This window comes from Tupaia chinensis, unplaced genomic scaffold, assembly GCF_000334495.1.
Source record: "Tupaia chinensis unplaced genomic scaffold, TupChi_1.0 Scaffold000294_5, whole genome shotgun sequence".
Taxonomy (NCBI): domain Eukaryota; kingdom Metazoa; phylum Chordata; class Mammalia; order Scandentia; family Tupaiidae; genus Tupaia; species Tupaia belangeri.
The window spans coordinates 2,700,713-2,728,212 of NW_006159782.1; the positions used below are offsets into that span (position 1 = coordinate 2,700,713).

Genomic DNA, 27,500 nt, shown 5'->3' on the forward strand with positions numbered 1-27,500 from the left:
AGCAGGAATACGGGTGTCCTGCAAGGCTGAAATCCATATAGCAACCACGAGTTCAGATCCCCAGGTTGGTCTGAAAACAAGTCAGATGCATGTGGGGGCACACAGGAACCCGAGAAGCCAGAGGACTGGAAGAAAGGAATCGTGGCATGTCAAAATCTTATCAAGGGTGCTCCCAACCCAAGCATGCAGTGTTATTAAAAAATAATAATACAGGGACCAGCAGTTGGTGTAATGGCTATGTCACTGGACTCTCATGTAGTTGTCCATGGTTCGAATCCTGTACTCGGTGGCTTAAACTCATGCCAGGTGCATGTGCGCGCATGCCCAAGATCGCAAGAGGAGAATGGAGGAGAAGGAATTGAGGCATGGCCATAACCCTGGGGAGTGATTTCTCGCTTTCTGTCTCTCTTTCTGGCAAGCACACGCACCAGTAGAGGGGACTCCAAAGACAAAAGCTGTGCAGCAGGAAAAACCTCTCAAAAAAAAAAAAAAGGAAAAAAGTGTGTGTGTGTGTGTGTGTGTGTATGTGTATATATAAATGTTGACTAGGTATAAAGTTATTAACTAGTCACTCGCCGAAAAGAAAGGAAATTTCAAAAACATGAGAGCACTAGGGTACTGCAGAGGTAGAAACTGTCCCGGGGATCAGGGAATACAGAGAAGAGGTAGGTTTCCAGAAAGGACCATGGGCTTCTGAGCAGGGGACCTTGGTCAGATGCCAATGTGAGGGGAAAAAAAAAAGAGCTTATTATGTATTGCTATGGTTTGAATGTCCCCTCCAAAAGCTCATGTTGAAATTCAATTGACATTCCAACTGAATGAAGAGGTGAAACCTTCAAGGGGTAATTTAATCATAAAGGCTCTGCCCTCAAGAGTGGATTAACATTATTATCCTGTTATCGTGGGGCTGGGTTAATTTTCTTGAGAGTTAGGCCCCCCTTTTCTTCTGGTCTCAGACACTTGCTTCGCTTTCATCAGAGAATATCAAAGCATGAAGGCCCTCGCCAGATGCGGGCACCAGGCTATTACACTTCCCAGCCTCCAGAACTCTGAGCCGAGTGAACTTCTATTGTTTATGAATTAACCAGTGTGTGGGATTCTGTTATAAGCAGCAGAAAACGGACTAAGACATATTTTATCATTACTTATTAACAGTTCTTGTCATATTTAAAGAGAGATTAATTAATGAACAAGATATCTCCGTTGGCTTCAGGTTAGCTATTTCTATATAGCAGTGCACTGTGAAATGAAGATGTCTTTGAATCAGAATACGGCATCATTCCAAGCCCTTTTCCAAAACCCCTCCGTTTTCATTTACTCGCAGCATTCTACGCAGCCTCGCTGGCTCTCACCACCTCTGACCCACTGCAACTTAAACGTTGGCTGCCATTATTATCAGGGTGATTGTTATCAGCCTGACTGTCTCCAGTTTTGCCACCTTCTGATACATTTTCCACAAAACAGCCAAGGGATCTTTATAAAAATCATATGCTTGCTTAAAATCCCTTGATGGCAGGACCAACAGGTAGCATGGTGGTTAAGGGTGCTGGACTCCCACATGGCTGCCTATGGTTTCAATCCCAGACCTGACGGCTTGCTTTCGCACTCTCTTTGTCCCTCTCTGGTCAAAGTAAAACAAATAAATAAAGTTAAATAAAATAATTCTAAAAAAAAAAAAAAATCCGTCAATGGCTTCTCATGGCTTTCTGGAGCAAGCCTCATCTCTTTAGGGCATGGCTCCCACTTGCTCTCCAGCCCCTCAGGTCCAATTCAGGAAGCCACTCACCGCCTGGGCCGTTGCTCCTATCTTCAGACCCAGAGTGTTGCCTTGTCGGTGACAACCCTCCTGATGACTTCTCACTGTGGGCTGTGTGTCCCATTCACCACACAGCTCTTTCCTTTTGGTGGTAAAATATGTATTGTAGGGACCAGCAGTTAGAGTAATGGCTATGTCGCTGCGTTCCCATGTAGTCGACTGCAGTTTGAGTCCCAGACCCGGTGGCTTAAACTCACTCCAGGCGCACGCGTGCACACGTGTGTGTGCGCAGGCCCAAGATCCCGAGAGGAGAATAGAGGAGAAGGGAGTGCGGTGTGGCCATCCCCCTAGGGGGTGATTTCTCACTTTCTGTCTCTCTCTCTCTCTTTTTTTTTTTTGGAGAGGTTTTTGCTATAGGGCGCGTGCACTTGCCAGACAGACAGAGAGAGACATAGAGACAGAAAGTGAGAAATCACCCCCCAGGGGGGATGGTCACGCCACAATCCCTTCTCCTCCATTCTCCTCTCGGGGTCTTGGGCACGCACACACACGCGCCCGGCATGAGTTTAAGCCACCGGGTCCGGGACTCGAACCGCGGTTGACTATGTGGGAGTCCAGCGACATAGCCATTAAGCTAACTGTTGGTCCCTCGCTTTCTGTCTCTTTGTCTTTTTGGTGAGTGCACACACCCTATAGCAAAAAAAAAAAGTATTGTACAAAATTTACCCTATTAACATTTTTATGTATACAACTCAGTGGCATTGGTACTTAATTCTACTACAAATTTATTACACCAAACACAGCATAAGTTTTCCATAAAGAAAGAGGGAGGATAATAGCATAAGTTACAAATCAGAGAAGACATGAAATCTCATTTCATAGAAAGAGTTCAGCTGTTATTAACACCTAAGACCTGAGCTGCCTGGCAAGGTGGCCATTAGTCACATGTGGCAGTTTAGCTTTGATTAAATTTATAAATCAGGTCCTTGGTCATACTGGTCACATTTCAAATGCTTAACTGCCAGATATGGCCAGTGGCCACCATACTGACTAGCACAGAAAGCCACCACTGAGAAAGCCCACTTGATAGCACTGATTGAGACTATTCGGGAAAAAAGAAAAAAGAAACACTGGCAGCACCCAGCTGGTGAGGGGCAGGGCATACAGACGGAGCGACGCCATCCACGACGGGAACCGCGCGCTTCGGAAGCGTGCAGAGACCGCGGTCTTGGCCTGTGTCCATACCCGAAGGCCACAAAATTCCCAAACAAATCTGTTCCCAAAGGTACACATTTAAGAAAGAATAAAGGCTTGCAATAAGAACACTAATGAGAGTGCTAAGAGCAGTTATATGTACAGGCTAAGGGCAGAGAAAGGCCCGCCAAGGCCTCGCCAGTGAGGGCCACGTCAGCTGGGGGACACAGTGAGCAGGGCATTCCAGCTAGGTCCAAGGTCACAGGGCAGTAGGTGGTAAAGCCAAGATTCAAACACAGGTCTGCCTGTTTTCTAGGGAACTTTTATCTGCGACCCTCCACTAGACTGGGGAAAGCGGGTGGCTGGAGCCTTAAATACAACTAGGTAAACAAAGGAGATAAGCCTTATAACAGCGAGATATGCAGAGTGGAATATAAAGGGCTTTATCTTTCAGGGTAAATTTGGACCTTATCTTTGTGAGAAACCACTGAAGGAATCACTAAAACAAATTAAACAACCCAACCTGGATTTTAGAAAGCTGACATGGGAGGTGAAGAAAAGGCCACCTGGCAGCAGCTGGGAGGCAGCACATACTAACAGGAAGAGTAGCAGTTTGGGGTTGGACTCCACCCAGCTCCAACCACAATGTAACTCTGGGCCTGGGTTTCTCTCCCAGAGCCTCAGTTTCCCTGGGTGTAAAATGGGATTTCTCCTTATATCTTTTTTTTATATAATTGTTTATTTTTATTTATTCATTCATTTATTTTAATTTGACCAGAGAGAAACACAGAGAGAGAAAGAGAATGTGTGAAAGCAAGCCACCAGGTCCAGGACTCGAACCGTGGTTGGCCATGTGGGAGTACTCAGCGTCTTAACTACCACGCCATCTGCTGGTCCCCTCCTTATATCTTTTTGTTGGAGGTGAAGGACTGGCATCTCCGAAGACTGCTGCCAGGATTCTTCTAGCTTTGCCCTCCTATCTTTTCTCTCTGGGATGGAGGGGACTGGAGGGCTATAGGACAAGGAAGGCTTGGGGCAAAAGCAAACACAGGCTAACAGAGAGAGGGGTGCAGTTCTAGGCTTCCTAGTAACACAGAACAGTAAGTTAGTTCTCTTTGCGCTTAACAGTTTGGGCTAGGTTTAGGTTGCTTGCAATGCAGAGGTCTACAATCAGTTTGGGTCAGAATTGCATACGATATGTGCCAAGTCTTACAGTACTGAATGTTCAATATAGGCGGTGCTCTTAGCGCTACTAAACAGCTCAGGCTTGGGAACAGACCCCGAACTAAGGCAAGAACCAGGAGAACAAAAAGAAAGAAGAAATCTCCAAAATAGACTCAGAAAGCAGTATCAAAAGGGCTTATAACTACCTAAATGTAGGAGAGCAGGAAAATAAAGGATAAGACAGTGGTTTATACCAGCATGATTTTGCCCGCAGGGGACACTGGACAATGTACTGTCCCACTGAGGGGCAGGGTACTACCAACTTCTAGTGGGTAGAGGACAAGGAGGCTGCTAAACACCCACAGTGCACAGACAGCCCCCAGCAAAGAACTGCTCAGCCCCAGAGTCAGTTCCAAGGTCCAGAAACTCTAGTATAGCATCATTTTCAGGTTCCTAGACTTAGGAGGACTGGTAAAAACAAACAAACAAAACAAAAAACAACAACAACAATAAAACTGGGGCTATCAATCAAGACAGAACATATGACAGGAAGAACATAGGCTGAGGCTCACCACGGGAGCATGGGAAATAAATGCATTCAGTTTTGGACCTGGGAAACAGAGGTGCTCATGGGCTAGACAGCCAGACACTGAAGAAGGGATCGGAAACGCATCAGAGGAATGGTCTGGTAATGAGAAGCCGGAGTCTTACAGTGCACAGAGACGGGAGCCCAAGTCCTGGGAGTAATGAGTTCATCCCGGGAACATGAAGAGAGAATGGCAAAGGACAGCTCTAATCAGACATAAAGCTCAGCAAACGACAGCATATAAAAACTATTATATTTCCTTGTATTTAATTAGATTGAGTTCTAGGAAAGATGGGTACCAAAGAATGTTAGCAACAGTATGTCCATAATTTCCAAAGACAGCCTTTATCTAAGCAGCCCATGGTCTCTACTGCAGTAAGTGAGGAGCAGTTAAGAATTAAGAAGTGAAAATGAGTTTATACTCTGTACCTTTTTTTTTTTTTAAGAAAGATTTTTGCTACAGGGCATGTGCTCTTGCTGGAGAGACAGAAAGTGAGAAGTCACACTCCCTTTGGGGAGGTAGCCACACCACAATCCCTTCTCCATTCTCCTCTCCGGATACTGGGCATGCACACACAGGCGCCCAGCAAGAGTCTTAAGTTGCTGGGTCCGGGACTCAAACCGTGGTCGACTACATTATGCCATCTGCTCGTCCCAACTCAGGTATAGAGTTTTAACTACTGAAAGCAATGTATATTAAACCATAGAGAAAATTATTTTGACCAAAGTTTTCAATGAAGATAGAAGCAGAAATTGACATAAACTCCCTTACCAATTTTAAGACTATCCAAGCCACATACCTTCAAAGCTATTTTATAAAGATCTAACTCTGTACACTGAAGAAATACGACCAAGCTCGCTCAGTGAAGGGGCCAATGCCCAAGCTTTAGCTTGGAAGAAATGAAATCCATTTTTAATTATTTTGATTTTACTACTAATAACTATAGGATTTTAATAGAAAGGGGCAGGGAAAAGCTCTCATTAAAAGCTCCTGTACTGGAGAATCCTGTACTGGTGGGAAATAAACTTTCCAAAGCATGACTACCCCCAAGAACAGGTAGCTATCAACTCTGATTAGAGTACACTGGACTCACATTTTGAAGTCTTATGAGCAGGAGACTAGAGATGGTAAAATTAAGTGGCTGACACACTGAAAGAGAACCATAGGAGAGAGAGAAAATGGGAAACATTTTCCATCTGGCTCAATCACTCAGATGCCAAGAAAAAAATAAAACGAACAGGAGATGGGTGTATTGCTGCTTTGCTAAAAGTGTGAATATGCTTTCTCATGCTGTCGTAAACTCCCTTCAGCAGGCTTTTGAGACACACGGTCACATCTACAGTGGCAGAAGACTTCTCATGTCATTGGACAAACAGGGATCTTCAGGCCCCTCATTTCCCCGTTCCAAGCACTGTTCATTTATAAAGGCTCCAAAACATATTTAAAAGCAAGTATTCAGCACTTAAATTACTTTTTGGATGCAGATAACACTTCTACTTTCCCACTCTTAAAACTAATAAAACTTCCACAGGTTATTTTTAAACATTTTTATTATTAAATATTTAGTACATACGAAGGAACTTCCATGTTCCCACCACTCAGCTTTAGAGATAGGACATTTCTAGTACCCAAAGCTCTGGTATGACTTCCATCTTTTCCTCCTCCGCAAGAGTCAACCATCCCTTAGCTGAATACTGCCCATCCCCTTGATCCAACACATACTGCTTTGTAACCTTAACGCTATTTTAGTTCTATGAATTTCCAGAGTTTATAAATGGAATTATACTATTTTAATCTGTGACCTGCTTTTCTTTCTCACTCAGAGCTAAGATTCTGATATTCATGGGCGCTGATGCTCTAACTGTATTTAGCTCAGTCACGGAAATGCTGCGAGAGTACTCAATGTGCTTTGCCCACTCTCCTGGTGGGCAGGTAGGTTCCCAATTTCTACCACTACAAGCTATGCGGCTGCACACTTAGTACACATCTCCTGTACATGCACACACACTTCGGTGAATTCCACTGTGGGTACATATCCAGCTACAACTCAAACTAACGGGCCACACAGGGTCCCCTTTCCAACCTTACCCAATATTGCTACACTATTTTTCAAAGTGGGTATATTTACATTCTCCAGAATATAAGCTCTCACGTTTGCTCCATGTTATCACAAAAGCTTGGGATGTACAAATCTCTTAATGTTTGCCAATTTGATGAGCGTAAAATGTTATCTCCTTGTTGTTTAACTTTCATTTCCTTAACTGCTAAGTGAGTTGAATTTTCTTCCACTATATTTATTGGATGTTTAGAAATTCTCTACTGTGAAATTCCTACTTTTTTTTTTTTTGGTCAAACTTAATATTTTAAGAGAGGTTTCTGATATAGGGCACATACACTCGCCAGAGAGACAGAGTCAGAAAGCAAGAAATGGCCATGCCACAATCCCTTCTCCCCCATTCTCTTCTCAGGATTTTGGGCATGCACACACACACACCCAGTGTGAATTTTAAGCTGACAGGTCCAGGTCTCAAACAGTGGTTGACTACGTGGAAGTCCAGCAACATAATCTGCTGGTCCCATCAAATTATTTATGTTTTTAAAATATAATTATTTATTTAATTCCATTTATTATTATTTTTAAATTTGATCACATAGAGACAGAAAGAGAGAAAGAGAAAGGGAGAAAAAAAAGCCACCAGGTCCAGGACTCGATGGACTCCATGTGGGAAACCACCTTTAACTATCTCGCCACCTGCTGGTCCCTGTCAATTTATTTTTAACTATGCCTTTTTCTTATTGGTTCAGAGTTCTTTTTTTTTTTTTTTTTGTAACTGTCAGAAGGCGCAAGCACTTGCCAGGGGAAAGGGGGGAGGGAGAATGCACCCCCCCCCAATGGGGTATGGTCACACTGCAATCTCTTCTCTACTTCTCCACCCTGTTGGGATGCTGGACACATGCACATGTGCCCAGTGTATTTTCCAAGCTGCTGAGGCTGACAGTTGGCTGCTGGGCTAGGCTACCAGGCCGGCCCAGGAGGCCTTTATTGTATTCTGGATACAAATCCTTCATTTATCAGATGTGTTGAAGTTACTTTTTCCTAATTTTCTTCTTATTTTCATTACAGTGTTATCTAGTGAATATAAGTTCTTAATTATAAGGAACATGAAACTTTTTTCATTCATGCTTTGTCCTTGCTATTGTGTTTAAATCATCCTGCCTCAAGGTCATAAGTATTTTCCTACATTTGTTCCTTGAAATAACTTTTCATACCTATCTGAATCCATTTATTTGTTTTTATATATGGTGTATGGCTTGACCCTTACACACAGAAGGAAGATACACATGTGAAGACAGAGGCAGAATTTGAGGTGAAGTAGCTTAAGCCAAGGAACACGGAGGACTGCCAGCAAAGAAGATAGGAAGAGACAAAAAAGCCTCCTTCCCTTTGGCCTTTAGACAGAACATGATCTTGCACCACTAGCCTTTAGAATCAGAGAGAACAAACTTTGATATATATATTTTTTTCTTTGAGAGATTTTCACTATAGGGCGTGTGCACTCGCCAGACAGAGAGAGACATACAGACAGAAAGTGAGAAATCACCCCCCAGGGGGGATGGTCACGCCACAATCCCTTCTCCTCCGTTCTCCTCTCAGGATCTTGGGCACGCACACACACGTGCCCGGCATGAGTTTTAAGCCACCGGGTCCGGGACATGAACCGTGGTCAACTATGTGGGAGTCCAGCGACATAGCCATTACGCTAACTGCTGGTTCCCACAAACTTTGATATTTTTAAGCCACATTGTGGCATGTTGTCATGGCAGCCCTGAGACTAACACAGTCCACACAAAGTATTCCAGGACCATTTACTGAAAAGTCCATCGCTCCCTCCCCTGCCCCGGCATCCTCAGGGTCAACTGGTAAAGGCAGTGTTATCACAGGAAGAGTCCAGATACACACAGAGGTCTGAATCCAGTCTGGCCACTCTGATGCCGGTTCATCCCTACCTCTGCATCTACACGGCAGTGCCTTCACTACACAGCTTTACGGTAAAATACCAAATAGGGGTTAAGTCCTCCTTGTTATTCCTGCATTTTCTCTCTTCCATTTAAGGAAAAAAAAAAAAAGATCAGGATTTTTACTGGTATTGTTTAGAATTTATATATCAAATCAGAAAGAACTGACATCTTTAAATTACTGAGCCTCCTTATCCATCCAGGAACATGACAGAGTTCTATGTCTGTTTAGGTTTTATTTTAATGTCTCCTAATATAGCTTTACATTTTCTTCCATGAAGGTCTTATTAGGTTAGTCCCAAACTTGTTGTATTTTTCTTGCTACCGTAATGATAATCTTAAAATGTATATTCTTTTTTTCCTTCCATAAGTAAATCAAGAGAGATGGCATTGCCAGCGAGTCCTGACGCTGCGATCTACAGACAGCCCTAGATCAGGGGTATGTGCTCGCCCACATACTCAGGGAGGTCACTGGATGCAAACCCAGGACCTTCCCACGCAAGCCTTGCAAGGTCACAGAGTTTTACCACTATAGTACCCCATTATATTCTTAAATTAAAAAAGATCAAATTCTAAGTGTCAGAAACAGTTTTCAGAGGCAAGCTGGTAGCATGGTAGTTAAGGCACTAGACTCGCATGCAGGCGCGGTTTGAGTCCTGGACCTGGTGACTTACTTTCTCACTCTTTCACTTGCGCGCGCTCTCTCTCTCTCTGGTGTGTGCATGTGCCCTGTAGCAAGTTGAAAAAAAAAATAGTAATAATAAATAAGATTAAATCATTTTTAAAAATGTGAACAGTTCTGGATCACGCTCACCCAGAACCTCTTGAATGAACATCTCATAAAATCAGATGTTTTAATAACTATACTAACAGGGACTGGCAGGTGGCATGGTGGTTAGGAGTGCTGGACTCCCACATGGCCGACCACAGTTTGAGTCCCAGACCTAGTGGCCTTCTTTCTTTCTCTCTCTCTCCCTCTCTATTCAAGTTAAAATAAATAAATAAAGTTAAATAAAATAATTCTTTAGAAAAAATATTAACTAGTAATATCTAATATCTCAGTGGTCATTACATGTTGGACATTACCTTAAATATAATCTCAAACTCCTGAGGTAAATTCTGTTAACCTCACTCCACAATTGAGGCTTAATTAAAGAGGAAGCTCTGAAACTAGAAACCAGAGTTTGGTGCCACGTTTTTCTTTTTTAGAGAGATTTTTGGTATAGAGCACATGCACTTGTCGAGATAGCAGGAGACAGAACGAAAGAAAGCAAGAAATCACCCCCCAGGGGGAAGGCCACACTGCAATCCCTTCTCCTCTTGGGATTTTGGGCATGCACATACCTGATGTGAGTTTCAAAAGTCACTGGGTCTGGGATTTGAACCATGGTCAGCCATGTGGGAGTCCAGTGACATAATCATTACACCACCTGCTGGTCCCTAATTTCTTAAGTACTATTATGTGACTTGTCTCTTTACTGTGTGACAGATAAATAGAATAAAATTCACTTTAACCTCAGAACCCAAAGACTTTCCGAATAAATTCCTTTGTCTGCCCAAATTTACTTGGTGGGTTCTCCAAAATAAAATAGTGCTGATACCACATTTATGGTTTCAAAACTACTTTTCTGATTAATTCAGAATAAAACACTTATAGATGATAAACATCCAATATGTCCAATGATTACAATACAGTTAACTGTTCATGGAGTTAGTATGTTTGTTACAGTGGTGATTTCCACATTATGTTTCAATTACTTTTTAAAAATGCTCAATGTTTAACTGTTAATTTTCAAATTAATGACTTACTTTCGAGATTCAGTAACGGACCTCACCCAGATCCCAAAGCTTAGAAGCTCTAGGTTGATTATTATTACTGCTTCTGTAGACAAACGAGTATTCGACTAGTCTAGTGACTTCACTGCTAACATTAATACATCTAAATTTTTTATGATTTTATTTAGATTTTGGCCATAGGGCATGTGTGCTCACCGAAGAGACAGAGAGGGAAAGTGAAAAATCACCCTGCCCAGGGATGGTCATGCTAAATACCCTCTCCTCCTCCAGTCTCCTTTTGGGATTTTGGGCTTACATGCACACGTGCCCAGAGTATTTTTCAAGCCACCCAAAGCGTTTTACAAGCCGCTGGGCTTGAGACTCAAACTGCAGTCAGCCATGTGCAATCTAGCACCTTAGGTACCATGCCACTTGCTGGACCCTAAATTACTTTCTAACACGTTGGGTCATCGGAAAACTCGTGATACATTTTTTCATAGAAAAACATGGAAAAATACATCATGACTTTTCAGACGACCCAATATAAACCACAGAATCAACATATGTAGAGTATTAGTAATCTCCTGATCTCTAGTCAGTATCAAGGAATTCAGTACTTTTTTTTTTCTTTTAGTTTTGCCAGAGGGTACATATAATACCCAGTGAGACAAAAGGTGAGCAAGAAAGCAACCCCTAATGGAGTATGGTCATGCAGAAATCCCATTTTCCTCCATTTTTCCATCCTGTCAGAATTTTGGCACACATGACTGGTGTGTTTTTCAAGCTGCCAGGCCAGGACCCTAACCATGCTGTGAGCCATGTGGGATCCTGCTTTCTTAAAGCACTAGGCCATTGGTCTGGATCCTTGAAAAGTACTTTTCTTTTAAGTTTATTTCCTTCATATAAGAGAGAGAGAGAGAGAGCCAGGGAACCCAAACAGGGTCTCACCACAGTGATTCTCACCCTAACATTCCAGTCAACTGGCATGCTTGGTTGACCTGAGATCTAAACCTGGATCTTCCCATATGGCTGCAGTACCAGCACTGCCTATTCTACCGCAGCTGGGCCCCTTACTTGGAATTAGCATAAAACCTTGGTCTTTTACATTAACAAATAATCTGTCAACACCAGCTATTTATTTCATTATACTTGTTTGCCTACTGTAACACTACAAATATTTATTAGACTTCCCCTAAGCACCGGGGATACATAAGTGAACAAGACAAGAGACCCTGACAGCTCCCCTATGAGAACAAGCCAACCAGTGGTGGAAAACAAGAGGGCTCCCAGAATGTGAGGAACAGCTGATCAAGCTTAGTAGCTCACATCCCCGTAATACATCTGAAGTAAACATCACTGCTGGAAGTTAAACTGGGCTGGGCAAAGTGCTTCGAACTACTTAGACGTACACTACCTCCAAGACGGAAAAACCAGATAGTGCCATTCAGTAAGGCAGACCTACAACTGTACTTTGCAAATAACCACCCATGAAGTCCAGTATTACTACCTTCCCTGGGCAAATCCAAATGGCTGGAAACCAAGTGCATTTCCCCTGTTTTAGCCAACTGTTGGTATCCTGCAAAACCCAAGTAATTGACAACTTATTAAAAATAGAAAAAAACAGCCATGACGGCCACTGCCAAGAGAACAATAGCCGGTGGTATAAGTAGAGCAGAGAGTCTCGATAGCCACAGGCAGCTCCGTAGTTACCGGAGTCAATTATTCTCATAGAAGAGCATCAAGGAGGCGGGGCAGCCTCTTGAGTCAGTTACACGTGTGTCACTACGAGGGCCATCATGCTTACAAATAGTGGTGCAAACACTAAAACCCAAGCTCCACAAAACCTGCTTTGCAACACATAAAAGTACCTCTGGCTAGTCACTTGTTAGCATTCTGAATACAGAAGGGCAGGTCAAAAGCCAGAAAACAGACACTGCCTGGCCCCTCCTAGCCCCTGGGGGTCAAAGTGACAGTGGATGACTCCAACAGAATGACTGGCCAGAGGTACAGGCTCATCCACTGTACAGATGGAATGTGAAATACAAAAGACAAGCCTCTAGAAACTTTACAGAAATGTGTGCAACATACAGACTTACTTTGCTCAAAACTTTGCATTTAAAATGTTTCTTCTGTCTCTTTCTTTTTGAGTCCCTTTTATTTATTTGTTTGTTTGTTTGTTTTGAGAGGTTTTTGCTATAGGGAGCGTACACTCACCAGAAAGACGGAGAGACAGAGACAGAAAAGTAGACATCACCCCCGGGGGGATGGCCATGTCGCAATCCCTTCTCCTCCATTATCCTCTCGGGATCTTGGGCACACACACATGCGCCCGGCGTGAGTCCAGGACTCGAACTGCAGTCGACTTTGTGGGAGTCCAGTCACATAGCCATTACACCAACTGCTGGTTCCCCCCCAAGTCCCTTTTATTTACTAAGAGATAAATGGGGTAAGAAGTAGAGGGCTGAAGAGGCAATGCCACAGAAGGTAGAAGGGAGAGAAAACCGGGGGAGGAAAGAAAAGGTGAGACAGGCACTTCATAAAGGGCAAAAAAAAAAACCAAGCCAGAGGCCCAAACAGATCCTCACCACTACCCCTCCATCCTGGAGTGAACAGCCCTACCAAATTCTAGATCACTGCACCCTCAGAAAGATGAGGCTAGAAAAAATTTTCTTTAGTTTCTGACAGGTACTTCTCAGTCACACCTGCCATGAGGCAGGAAGTGCAAACAAAACAAAAGGAAATCAGCAGAAGCCAAGGCCTCACTCATCACATAAAAGTGTTCTGATGCTGAAACCAAGGCTGTATGAACAAAAATACTGTGTCTTAAAATCTCACCTTCAACATAAACTTACTACAACTGTACAGTTGCTACCAGAAGTAGCACTCAGCCAAATAACCAAGGAGTTTCTTATTTCTTAGGCTGTCTTCCCCATCTGTTTATTTCACGGCACACTTGTAAGTTTTGCATTTTTATGACATACCTGGAAGAGATGAAAGTAGAAGCACAGAGTATTTCCATGAAGCTGACTTCTGTTATGGAAGGGCAAATGGTGGGACGTGCGTGGATAGACAGGAAGAGGAAGGAGGCTCATGCAGCCAGAAGCAACCCTGATGGGAATCCAGGAAGGGGTGAGGCGGACCCTGGGCAGGGGAACCTGGCTGGCTGTGACCTGTTAGGTCTTTGTGATGTACTAGAGTGTCTTGACATCAGGCTGGGGAGTCCCAACAGCTCAGGAAGAAAAATGCGTTTTGTTCTGAGTTATCAGTTATGTTTATTAAACATGTGATCACCGGTAATCAGTCTTCTCAACTCCACTCACTGATAACCAGTGGCTGGCATTTTTTTGAAACCTGCTAGTTAGTGAATGCCAACCCACGAAGTTGAAGCCTATTATGGGACTTGGGCTTCAGAACTTGGCGTCTCCACAGTCTAAAGGCCTAGGCCTGAAGTCCTTACTAAATTCAAAAGTGTGTTCAATAAAAATGTTAGTGAAAACCTGGGTGGGGAGAAAAGGGATAACAAGAAAAGACAAGATGCATCGGGAAAGACGAGTGGAAGCATTGTTGCTGAGCTGTAACTTGCAGGACACAGAGCAGTACAGACTCAGATGAAAACCTCAAAGGAGAGCTCGCTCCCACCTGCCATTATCTCGCACTTGGTCTACCCTGGGTCCTATTCCAGCAGGTGCTTGACCTACAGGCCTCTTCAAAACATCTTCAAGGACTAAAATCTGTACAGCCTGTGACATGAAGGACACACTTTTGTCTTCACACAGCAAAGAGTTCTTTCTTTCTTTTTCTTTCTTTCTTTCTTTCTTTCTTTCTTTCTTTCTTTCTTTTAATTTAAAGAATTATTTTATTCAACTTTATTTATTTATTTTAATTTGACCAGAGAGGGACAGAGAGAGAGAGAGACAAAGTGAGAAAACAAGCCACCAGGTCCTGGACTCTGGTCGGCCATGTGACAGTCCAGCGCTCTTAACCACCAGGCCACCTGCCGACCCCAGCGAAGGGTATTTTCTAACACTGAGGGTTACACATCTCCATACTGAGAAGTCATTCAGTATCTTGAGGCAAACATAAAACAGATTCATGTTAAAGAAATAGGTTCTCTCTTTCTTGTATGACAGACTCCCTTCTGCTTCACAATTTCCAAGCATAACTTCTGTCCTACATGGATTTGTATATAGTCAGAGAAGCAGTGGGTGACGTTTCCCATGTCGTGCAGGAAAATCATAATGTATCCGGAAATATAATACCCTAAAACTAAATCACTTGAGTCTTTCAAATGTGAACCATAGCAAGTCGCAACATTCTTGGTAAAAACTCATGAAAGGGAACCAGCAGTTAGTGTAACGGCTATGTCGCTGGACTCCCATGTAGTCGATCGTGGTTCGAGTCCCAGACCCAGTGGCTTAAAACTCATACCGGGCACACGTGCGTGTGTGCCCAAGATCCCAAGAGGAGAATGGAGGAGAAGGGATTGCAGCATGGTCATCCCCCCTGGGAGGTGATTTCTCGCTTTCTGTCTCTGTTTCTCTCTGTCTTTCTGGCAAGTGCACACACCCTATAGCAAAAACCTCTCCAAAAATAAATAAATAAATAAATAAATAAACCTAAAAAAAAAAATAAAAAAAAAACAACAACTCATGAAGGAAGGCCGGCAGGTAGTTAAGGCACAGGAAGCCCACATAGCCAGCCATGGTTTAAGTCCTGGACCCTGTGGCTAGAAAATCACGCTGAGCATGTGTCCATGCGTGCCAAAATCCCAACAGGAGGATGAAAGAGAGGGGACTGCAGCATGGCCATCCCCCCAGGAGTGAGCCTTCACTCTCTGCGTCTCTCTCTGCCAAGCGCACATGCCCTATGGGCGGGGGGAGTCCTTAAAAATAATAATTAAAAGAAACCCCCATCATAGAAAGTTGGCCTTTTTTTTTTTTTAAAGAATTATTTATTGGGGCCTGCAAGTGGCATCGTGATTGTGGCATTGGACTCCTACACGATCAACTACAGTTCGAGTCCTGGACCAGGTGGCTTGCTTGCTCACTCTCTCTCTCTCTCTCTCTCTCTCTCTCTCTCTCTCTCTCTGTCTCTGACACTGGTAAGCACATATGCCCTATAGTAAAACTTAAAAAAAATGATATGAAATAATATTTATTCATTTCATTTGATGGGGGCAGCAGTGAGAAAGCAAGTCACCAGGTCAGGACTCAAACCGGCCATGTGGGAGTGTCCTGCACCTTAACCACCATGCCACCTGCTGGCTGGCTCCTGAAAGTTGGTCATTTTCAAAGTAAGACTGTCATATATTCCACCCCCTCACACTCCCAAAGAAGTCATTTAATGGTTTTAAACGCCTATTGTTCTTTTTCCTTCAGAGAGACAGAGAAAGAAAGAGACAGAGATAGACAGAGTCCTTATGCAATGATCTACCCCAAATCTTAGTTGGCCAGATCACAGGGGCACACACAGTGAAATCCTGGGCTGTGGGGACCAGCAGATGGCATAATGGTTACGTCACTGGATTCCTACATGGCCAACCATGGTGGGGAGACCAGTAGATGGCATCATAGTTATGTCCCTCTACTCCCACATGGCTGACCATGGTTGAGTCCTGGACCCAAGGCTTAAAACTCACACTGGGCATGTGTGTATGCATGCCCTAAATCTTGAGAGGAGAATGGAGAAGAGACTGCAGCATGACAATCCTCCCTGTGGGGGTGATTTCTTGCTTTCTGTCTCTCTGGCAAGTGCACATGCCCTATAGCAAAAATTTCTTGAAAAGAAAAGGAAAAAACAAAATCCTGGGCTATGAACCCAGGACCTTTTCTATGTGGGTCCAATTGTGTTACCACAACATCACTACCTAGCCTCATCCCACATAATTCCCACAGCAGTCCTGTGAGGGGGACTAGCAACATGTTCAATGGGCAGATAAGGAAAAGCACACACGGTGAAGCTGAGCAAGATTGTGCAATCCCTGTGAGTGCTGGGGTGCAAACTTAGAGCATAAAGGCCCTCCACTACACCCCACTGCCTCTGAAGAAAGGACAGCACCTCCAAGTAACACAAGGCAGTGCAGCTGGGTGAGGGAGGCTGCTCCTCCTGATCAACGACCACTGTGATCCTCAGGGATGCAGTCTATCTAGCACATCCTAAATACTCAATAGGAGCTACAACATGTATGTAATCTGTATTCATTCACACACACACACGAAAGGCCTGAAAGAACGGGTTAGAATATGAAATGGGATTTTAGGGGCCAGCGGATGGCATGGCAGTTACATCACTGAGCTCCCACATGGCTGACAGTGGTTCAAGGTGCGGACCTGGTTGCTTAAAAAAAAAAAAAAAAAATCATACCAGGCATGTGTGCATGTGTGCCCAAGACCATGGGAAGAGAAGGGATTGTGGCATGGCCATCCCTCCTGGGGGGTGATTTCTCACTTTCTCTCTCATTGTATCTCTCTCTCCACCCAGCCCACATGCCCTAAGGCAGAAAAATCTCCTAAAAAAAGAAATGGAATTTTAATTTTATTTCTCATGGTTTAAGTTTCAGACAAAAATATTACATTTTAAATTCTTTTTGGGGGGGGCAGTCTGTGGCCTGGTGGTTATGTGAGCTGTATTCCATACGGTCAACTGTGCGCTTTGAATCCTGGACCCGGAGACTTCAGAAACATGAGTGCATTTGTGCTCAAAATCCCAAAACGAAGTGAAGGGAAGAGGACTGCAACATGATCATTCTCCCTCCCCTCCCATCTTCCTCCACTCCCCACGGTTGCCCGTCCCTTGTAGCAAACTTTAAAATAAATAAATAAGCTTCTTTTTAACTAAAAAAAAAAAAAGAGTTTGTTGGGAGGGCAAGGGAGTTGGAAGAGCATCCTTGATAGGATTTTGATGCCGTGACCCACCCGGGCTGGCATACCTATGGGGAACGGGCAGGCGGGGGGGAAGGGGGGTTTACACCTGGCATGCTCGCAGAGTCACCTGAACACAAACCCAGGACTTTATTCATGTGGACATGTGGATACAGTTGCACTACCACTGTGCCACTACTTGGCCCCCTTTTTAAGTTTTGTAACAATCTCAAACTTATAGAAAACTCACAGCTGTACAAAGAATTCTCTCCCCAAACCACTGAGGGTAGTTGCCAATCTGCCATCTCACCATCCCTATACACTAGTGGGTAATCTTCCTAAAAACCAGACCATACCACTGTCCTATGTGACTACAACACAACCATCAAAATCAGACTATGATCACCATCAATTTCCATCATTTAATCCTTAAGTCCCATTCGGGTTTTGCCACTTGTCCTAGCCATGGCCTTTACTGTGAAAAGAGCCAGGTCAGATGACCTGTTGCACTGACTTAACAGGTCTCTCCAGTCTCCTTAAAGGAGACTCTGAAAAAGTTCCTCAGTCTCTCATTGACTTTCATGACCTTGACATTTCCGAAGATCTCAGGCCAGTTATTTTGCAGAATGTCCCTCAAATGAGGGTTATCTGGTGTTTCCTGGTGATTAGCCTTAGGCCATGCACCTTGGCAGGAAGTCACAGGAGCAGGGCTGCCTTCTCTGTGCTCCTGTGGTGACTTCATTTTGCCCATTGCTGGTGATGTCCACTTGGATCACCTGATGAAGGTGGCACCTGCCAGCCTTCTCCATGCAGTTACTCTCTTCTCCTCTGTGACTGACAGGGGTTTTGTGGAGGGGTAGTTTGAAATTTAAATAATTTATTCTTCAAACTCTGAGTTTATTCATGAGTCCTACACAGATTTTCTTGCAAAACAGATGAAGTGCAAGAACTTTTACTTTTTCATTCAACAGGTTTTAATCCATAACTATTACTTCTTGAATTCTGATAATGAGGGCCAGCTCTGTGGCACAGCAGTAATAGCCTGCTAGAAGTAAGCCAGGTTGTCCCACATGGCAACTGGGGTTCGAATACCCAGTCCGGTTTGACTGAAATACACTGGGCATGCATGTGAGCACCGAAATCTAACAGGCTAGAGGATGAGGGCAGGGGATGACGGCCAGACCAGGTGAGGGGTGCTCGTCTCACATGCCTGTGCACGCATCCCAGATTTGGCCTGTGGGAACTCCTCCAACCTGGCTCTGTGTCCTTTTGGCAAGCTTCTGCTGCTCTGAAGACTTTTTTTTTTTTAATGTCTATATTTTTCCCCATGAGAGAAACACAGAGAGAGAGAGACACCCCCAAACAGTCCACATACCAAGACCCATTTCTAGCCCTGCTGGCCTGGATCATGGGCACAGGGTGTGCCTGGTGTGCTCGGGGTAGTCCTGAGGTGTGAATCTGTCAAGACCTCTCCCAAGTAGGTCAAGCCTTGCTACCACTCAGCCACTGACTGGCCAGTGGCCAGTTTCAGCAGATTCCAGGTTCATTTTAAGCTCTTCTGTCCAATCTCATAACCGGCTGTTCCTCCAAGAAGGTAGAGTTCTTTTTTTTGTGGAAAATCATATACAAAAGCCAAGATCTAGGCACTTGTGTTCATTTCTATTTAAGCACTGCTGCTTCCTGCAGAGCTAGGAAACAGATACACATAGGTCTGTGCACATATGTATGTCATATGCACACATGTATGCATTTTACATCAATATCATTTATTTTTTTAAAAAGATTTATTTATTTAATTCCATTTGTTATTATTATTGTTATTTTAATTTGACCAGACAGTGGCACAGAGAGAGAGAGAAAGGGAAAGCGATAGAGCAAGCTACCGGATCTGGGACTCAAACCATGGTTGGCCATGTGGGAATCCAGCACCTTTAACCACCACACCACCTGCTGGCCCCCATCAGTATCATTTCTAAATTTACTGGTACTTACAAAATCCAAGCATTTACACCAACACTTGTGATGGCAATCTAACTCTGCAGGCTGCATCCTAGTCGTCTCCATTCCAATGTTTGTAACACCCTCCTCCAACAATGAGAGCTGCTGGCTCCCAGTGGCCTAAACATACATATTTATTTGATCAACTGCCTTTATTTAACAATCTCCATTGCTGCTGCCGCCCTACCCCCTTACAGTTGGCCTGCTCTTGGGCTCTGAGACACCACATCAGACCTTCCCTCTCTGTGAAGGCCTCCTCATCCCAGTGGGTTCGGACACCTGTGGTCAGGCCACCTACACCTTACTCTGCTTACTTGAGAGTTTTTAAGACTGAATTGTGCAGGATAAAAAGAGGAAAAGGAGAATTTTTTTTAATTTTTAATTCATAGAAAAAATATTTTTAAAGAGGCATATCCTTTAAATTAGAATTTAACAATTTGGAGCCTTGGTAAAGTTCACCTTTGCATCATCTATGAAGAACAGGTTTGCTAAGTAAATTAATAGTGTAAACAAGCTTGTAACCCAGATGTTTAACCTACTTAAGAAAACTAATTGTTTTCAAGCACTTTAAAAATCATTGGGCATGAACTTGCCTTTAATTATTATCTAATTACAAATGATTTCTATTTTCTTCATTATGGCTTTGATAAGTCCTCTATTTGATTACACTTTAAGAATTACAACCTAATCTCAATACAGTTAAGATCCTTAAAAAAAGTCTCTTTATTATCAATTTGACTTTCCAATTAATCATCTGAAATGAAGCTTTTAACCATCAGTGATTTCTCTTTTGAAGCTAATCTGTCATGCTGCTCAGAAAGGAAAACATGCCTTTCGATGGCACCCAGGACTGCTCAGACCTCCTATTCTGCATGCATCAGCACAACCTTGCCTCAGCACAGCCTCCTTTGCCGTCATTCATTAAAATCTTGGTGCTGAGGACACCCACAAAGCCCTTGGTTCCCGTCATTTGCACCCATCTTCATTGTATTTCACACACTCCACTTTCAAAACAGAGATTCACCCAGCCAATTAACAAACTATCCTGCACTGCACTTCAGAAGGCCCTGAGAGAGAGCACACTTTGGAGCTGCTGCACTGAGCTCCTCCACTTCCTCGTTTATGGGCCTCGGCCTAGTTGCTAAGCTGCTGGCACTCCAGTTTTTTTATGACGAGAAAACCACTCACTGCATCAGGTAGTCGGGACAACAAAATGAAGTCACAGAAGTACCTACCATACAAAAGGCACTGGATGAGTGTAAGTCTGTTCCTCACAGAGCCTCAGGGGAACTGTGCATGATTCCGAGCAATGTTTTAAAGTTTGCTCACACAGAACCTCGGAGAGAACCTATTGAAGAACGTGGAACACCACTGCCACCTTGAATGGTGCCTGCCCCAACCCGAAGGAGGGGAAGCATGAACCACCATCAACAAGTTTCAAAACTAAACCTGAGCGGTAGCTCACCTCTTACCCTGGTGACCAGTACTGGTATTCAGGGGGACACAAATCAGGAATAAATAGGCGTCTTTCTCCCTTGACCTCCAAGTAAAGCTGCCCACTAGTCTTAGAGACCCCAGAGAGTCCTGGCCTGAAGCCACTGAATGCACTGCCTCAGGGGTAGGCCACCAGCCCTTTCTCTCTCAACCAAGATGTCAAATGTACCAGTGACTGAATATTAGGATTTAGTGTCTGACAAAAGAATCACATTATTAAAAATCCATTAGAGGGGGAACCAGCAGTTAGCATAATGGCTATGTCGCTGGACTCCCACATAGTCGACCGCGGTTCAAGTCCTGGACTCGGTGGCTTAAAACTCATGCCAGGCGCGTGTGTGTGCGTGCCCAGGATACCAAGAGGAGAATGGGGGAGAAGGGATTGCGGCGTGACCATGCCCCCTGGGGGAAGATTTCTCGCTTTCTGTCTCTCTGTCTCTCTGTCTGTCTGATGAGCGCACGTGCCCTATAGCGAAAATCTCTCAAAAAAAAAAAAAAAATTCCATTATAGGGAAACCATTTAAAAAACCGAAGGTGATACTATTACAATGCATTATGGGCTGTCTCAGCAATGTTAGTTAACAACAAAAAAAAGACAAAGACAAAAATGGTAGACCTTAAGCATGAACCAAGCAGAGTTGGAAAGGTCCCAGCAGGTGAGACATTTCAAACCTGTGGTTTCAACAGAAAACACTAAAATCAGGAGTGAATATAAAAATTGCTGGCAAATAATGCCAGATGATCTATTTGCTCTGTATTTTCAATATTTGAAATATCCTAAGCTTTTTTAGACAGGTAAGATTATGTGGTTTTGGTGTGTTGTTTCTTTTTAAACCATGAAAATTTGTTTACACAGAAGAGATGGGAGATAGAGTGGTATCCCTTCCAAACTGCCTCGAGAGCCAAGTCAGATATGAGAAGAACACAAACACCAAGTGCTGAGGTATCACGAATGTGCGAGGTTGTCTCTGCAAATAAATCTTTCTTCACACAGAAGGATAAAGCCATCCACAGGTTTCACTTGCAAAGCTCTGTGCTTACAAAGGGGCTCAGAGCAAAGTTTAAGGGTAGTCTGCCCTGGGTTTACGAAGGGCCTAGATCCACCGTCTATGTCACAGGCTTCAGATCCAGGTGGAGGGCACAGGGCCAGAGACTCAATTCCTCACCCAGCAGCCAAGAGTCTGCATTTCTGTTTGTTCAAACCAGGAGCTCTAGCCCCCGCAAACCACTGCAGACGCTACTGTCTTTCTGCAACAGGCAACACAAATCCTCCTCCTTCAAGACACATCAGCTGAGTCTCTATTCAAGTCCCACCAGCGCTCATACTGGCGCAAGGTCCGCTCCTTCTGGTATCTCCCCTGTATCTGGTGTGGGAAAGAGAGAACAGAGAAAGGTACTGCAACTTGGCGAAGCCAAAGGTTGATCTGCATTTCAATCTTCCCTTACTGTGAAATATTGGGCTTTCTTTGTCTTCTATTAAAAGACCCCCAGGAATGAGTAAAGCAGGTGGGAATAACTAAGAGGTCTATATAAAATACACTGTTGCCTTAAATGTGGAGATTTATTTAAGAGGGGAGGAAGACAGTCCACAGGCCCCTTCTACACCACCCCAAATAGCTCTTCTAGGAGAGCTGGCTCTGTCTTCAGGAAATTACTGCAAAGCTATCTTGCCTGGGAGCAGCTTTCTGTCTGGGTTCTTTCTAAGAGCGGCAGCAGCCATGGCTGTCTGGGTCACTTCCTACCTGCGACAGTTATCCTCCTGACACCAAGCTCACAGGGTCCTCAGGAAGATTAAATGAATTAGCCTATGGAAAGCACTTAGAACCGTGTGTCTGGAGGTTCATCATATGAAGCGATATTATTTTTCCCTTCTAAAAAATCTAAGTTCCCACCTCCACCAACCTAGACCCCTTATTTACTTACGTATTTTAATGACAGAGAGCTTCTATGTGTGAGTACACATGTGCATGTCAGGGATGGAGCCAACCATGACAGGGCCTTGTCATGGCACTATCCAGCCCCCACCAGCCCTCCAGGATCTTGGGTGCCGCACATGTTTTTGAACTGACCTGAGTGTCCGAACCTCAGGTCAGCTATACGGCTTCCAGCCTTACATGGCACTTGGGTGTTACAATGGCTGAGCCCCACACCCTGTCCCCCCTATTCTTTCAGGCCATTTACCTGTCCCTCCTGGTTTTATTTTATTCCCAACTCAGCCTGGACTCTCATGAATACGCACTAGCATTCCCAAACACCTGGCTCCCCGGTTCTCAGTCACCCCACACTACTTTTCCAGGCCAGTCCTCATTCAGCCTTAGACAAACCCCGACAAGCTGTGTTCTCCACCTTCACTTGCTGGGAAAAGCATCTCCCCTCTCAGTAAAGCCCTTAGGGCTGTAGTGATTTTAATTTTTCTAGAATTATTTTATTTAACTTTTTATTTATTAATTTATTTTTAATTTTGACCAGAGAGGGATAGAGTGAGAGAGAGAAAGAGGGAAAGCGAGAAAGCAAGCCACCAGATCCGGGACTCTAACCACCGTTGGCCATGTGGGAGTCCAGCACCCTTAACCACCATGCCACCTGCCAGCCCCCCTATCTGTACTGTTTTTATTTTTCTTGGTGGGGTGTGATGGGGCTGTACCTTTCTTTGGGCTTCCTTTTCCATTTAGACTTCACTTCCTATTTTAGAGATAGTGAATGCTTCCCTCCTGTATCTTTTTCTCCATTTCCATAAATGTACTTTCTCCTTTCTAAGGTTAACCTGACATCTATGCAGCCAAGTTCCCATGCCTCGGTCTCTTCTCTGACCCTCTCCCCCATGGTCAAGTCAGCTAACTTTATCCGATGCCTACTGGGAGCCAATCGAGCTCACTGAGATCCAGAGTTCACCCAACTGCACCTTCTTTGAATCTCACCTCTCTGCTTGCACCTTCCCCTCAGTGTTCCTGCTGGTTTTTCATAATGTAAGCTCAACAAGGGCAGAGGTCTATTTCTGCTCAATGCTTTATTCCCCGAGACTAGCACAACTCTAAGAACATACAAGGCACTAAAGAAATAGTTGTTGAGTTAGTTCGAGTCATCCTCGATTCACTTTTTCATTCAAGAAATGCTCACTGAGCACCCACTGTGTGTGTCAGCAGCTGCGTGGGTGCTGGGGTTTCAGAAATGAGTGCGAGTTTCTGTCCTGCTACTCAATGTAGTGACAGAGACCTGAAACCCATGAAAAGACTTCCTAATGTGACAGACAGCAGCAAGCAGGATGAACAAGTGTGGGGCTTCCGGGCCTCAACAGAACCTGATGGGCCCCAGTGCGCCTCGAAGCCAAACCGCACCAATCACGTTGGGGCACTGAGATGGCATCCTCACTTCCCTAAATGCTTTCTCATCTGGGTTTCTCTCGCACCACCCTTTTTCCTGCTCCTCTGATCAACCGCTCAGAGAGCACTTCCACTCCCACGGCCTGCGCAACCATCTCTGTAAGTATCATTGGCTTCCAAACTTGAGCCCAGTGCCTTATTTGGGCCTGCCATGGTATACTCAATGCCCAACAAGTGTAAAACATGGCCAAAGCAACACACACTACCTTCTAGTCCCAAATACCTTCAGCTGCCCTGGAGGTCAGCTGATCTTTTCTGTTTTTTTTTTTTTTTCCTTTTTTCTTTTTTAAGAGTTTTTGACATAGGGCATGTGTGCTTGCCAGAAAGACAGAGACAGAGAGACAGAAAGTCAGAAATCACCCCCAGGGGGTATGGCCACAGGGCAATCCCTTCTCCTCCATTCTCTCCGGAGTTTGGGCATGCATGCACACATGGCTGGTGTAAGTTTCAAGCCTCCAGGTCCAGGACTTGAACCATGGTAGACCACATGGGAGTCTAGCAACATAAACAATATGCCATCTGCTGGTCCTGAGGCAAGATGATTTTTAAACTTTCCACAAGTTAAGATCCATATTTCTTAGTCTACAAAACCAATCAAAATACAACTCTGGGGCTGGACAGTGGTGCAGTGCTAAGTCGCAAAGCTCTTCGAGGTAACCTCATGTGGGAAAGTTCCATGTTCTCACCAGAGACCTCAGTCTCTGAGTATGCCGAGCACACACAAACTGGGCTGAACTGCTGTGTCAAGACCCTGCTGGGGAGACTGTGTCTGTGTGCCTGTCCGTCATTTTCCCTCACGGAACAAATAGATAAAATCTTAAAAACAAAACTCCAACCTAGCTTTCCACCCTGTCCCCCAGACAGCAAACGCTGTGTCCCCTAATATTGCACCATTTGCCAGAATCTCCCACTCCCTAACTCCTTGCCTTTGCTTCTGCTTCCTCTGCCTGAAACATTAGCAATAACAATAATGAAAACAGGACCAAACTACCTGCTAAACATTTTAATCTACTCTCATTTAACCCTCACAACCATTCTTAGAGGTAGGTAATACTACTATCCTCATCTTACCACTGAGAACGCTGGGGCACACAGATGGCATTACTTAGCCAACACTGGGCTCGCCTGACCACACAGCTGTGCTAACTTCAAAACCTTGGCTCTTAACCACAACACACCACCTTGGTTTACTCACCATTCTTTTCACCAAGCAACTCCTATTTGCCCTTTAAGACCCAGATCGGGGGCCAGCAAGTGGTGTGGTGGTTAAGGGTCCTGGACTCCCACATGGCCAACCATGGCTTGAGTCTTGGACCTGGCGGCTTTCTCTCTCCCCCTCCCTCCCTCCTTCCCTCCCTCTCTGGTCAAATTAAAAAATAAATAAATAAATAAAGTTAAAATAAAAATAATTCTAAAAAAAAAAAAAAAAAAGATCCAGCTCAGAAGGTCCCTCTCTGAAGACTTCAACCAGGTCTCTCTCCCAGCCTCTAGGACCCCTCCGCACTACCTCTATTTTAGGGGCTCCCCTGTTCGTCTACCCATTTACATCATTACCTGAGTTCTTAAGGTAAAAGCCAGATCTTTGTGACCTTTGTACTCCTAGCACTGTAGTGCTGGGCACATTAGAGATGCTCCATATGTAACAAACATCTTTCCGACTACACAGGACCTAGACTAGACCCAGCAGGAACCACTCCCCATCCCCTCCTACGCAGCCAACCACAACCTCTCCCTTCTCTCTCAGGCCAGGACTCCGTGGTGAGGAAGCCTCAAGGCCCTTGCTGGGGTGGCCACTCCCGCAACCAGCTGATAGCATTATCGCAGCCTGGCAGGCCAGTGGGCCTCTGTCTACGTGCTCCTTGATTACACAAGTAAAGTAATCCCTCCCTGGGAGAAGGGGACATCTGATGTGGGGCTGCCAGATGTAAGGTCTTGGTCATTTAACAGGTGACAATGGATGAAGGACATAAGTATTAAAACACAGTGTGACAGAAAATATGTCATGACTCTTATTTATAAAGAGCCAACAGGCTGGTTACAGAAGTAATATTACTTAGTTTGTAAACTTTGCTATAAATTTTAATTTTTATTCTAGATTCTACAACTGCTTACACCTTTTAGAGTTGGCTTGTTACTGTTTTTCTTTTTTCCTTACCCTAATGTAGAACGGTTATCTGCTCATAGTATATTTAGGGAAAACAAGGTAATTTTTAATTGCTACAGGGCACATCTGGCTCTCTAATAGAAGAAAGGGAGAAAGAACAACACCCCCAAATGGGACACAGTCACACCGCAATCCCTTCTCCATTGTGCCATCCTGTCGGGATTTGAGGTGCACACACGCAAGTTCAGCATGTTTTTCAAGCTGCTGAGATGGATTCAAACTGCAGTCAGCCATGAGGAATCCTGCTCCTATAATAACCAAGCCACTGGTCAGTCCCAAAGTAAGTTTTTATAAAGTATGAGTTGTGGGCCACCCTGCGGCCTGGTGGCTATGACGGCTGGATCTCACATGGCCAATTGCGTGGTTCAAGCCCTGGGTCCAGTGGTTGGAAAAAATCATGCCAGGCATTTGTATATGTATGCCTAAAATCCCCCAAAAAAGGACAAACAGAAGGAAAAGGGACTGTGATGTAACCCTGCTCCACGGTGGGTGCTTGCTCACTTCTTCTCTGCCTCACCTGCAAAGCACACGTGTCCTGGCAATTTTTTTAAATAAAGGTTTGAGGTGGGGGACCAGCAGGTGACATGGTGGTTTGGGTACTGGACTCCTACATGGCAGACCATGGTTCAAGTTCTGGACCTGGTGGGCTTGCTTTCTCACTTTCCTTCTTTCTGTCTGTTTCTGATGAGTGTATATACCCCATAGCAAATTTAAATAATAATAATGATGAATAAAGTTAAATAATTCTAAAAAAGAATAATAAAAGGTGTGAGCTGGGCTGGTCCTGTAGCAATTAAGCATTGTGCAGTGAGCACCAAATTTCACAGAGACGGCCATGGTTCAAATCCTGGCCTCAGTAGCTTGACAAACATGACAGCACATGCATGCGTGTCTAGGATCTTGTCAGTACGAAGAAATAGAGGAAAAAGGATTTGTGGCATCCAGATCCCATTGGGAGTGCTTTAGCCTCCCCTCTCCCTCTTGCCGTCTGCCCCACACACACACACACACACAAAAAAACAAAAACAAAAACTGTGACTCAGTAAGACCATCATCAATGCAGTAAACACGAGTAAAGAAAAGTAGTCCCAGAACTTGAAATGAGGTTTA

General features: G+C 44.3%; 1 protein-coding gene across 7 annotated transcripts in view; it reads right to left on the reverse strand.

The window, feature by feature from the left end:
- Positions 1 to 27,500, reverse strand: part of TNRC6B (trinucleotide repeat containing adaptor 6B) — a 223,687-nt gene that overhangs the window by 113,333 nt on the left and 82,854 nt on the right. Inside the window, exon 1 of one of the 7 annotated variants that reach the window (XM_006150749.3) lies at positions 13,476 to 13,891. The exons of the other annotated variants lie outside the window; for them this stretch is intronic. Within the exon in view, the coding sequence (XP_006150811.1) occupies positions 13,476 to 13,513 (38 nt within the window). The 5' untranslated portion in view covers positions 13,514 to 13,891. Of the gene's footprint in view, positions 1 to 13,475; positions 13,892 to 27,500 lie in introns of those variants that run through there. 7 annotated transcript variants of the gene reach the window in all.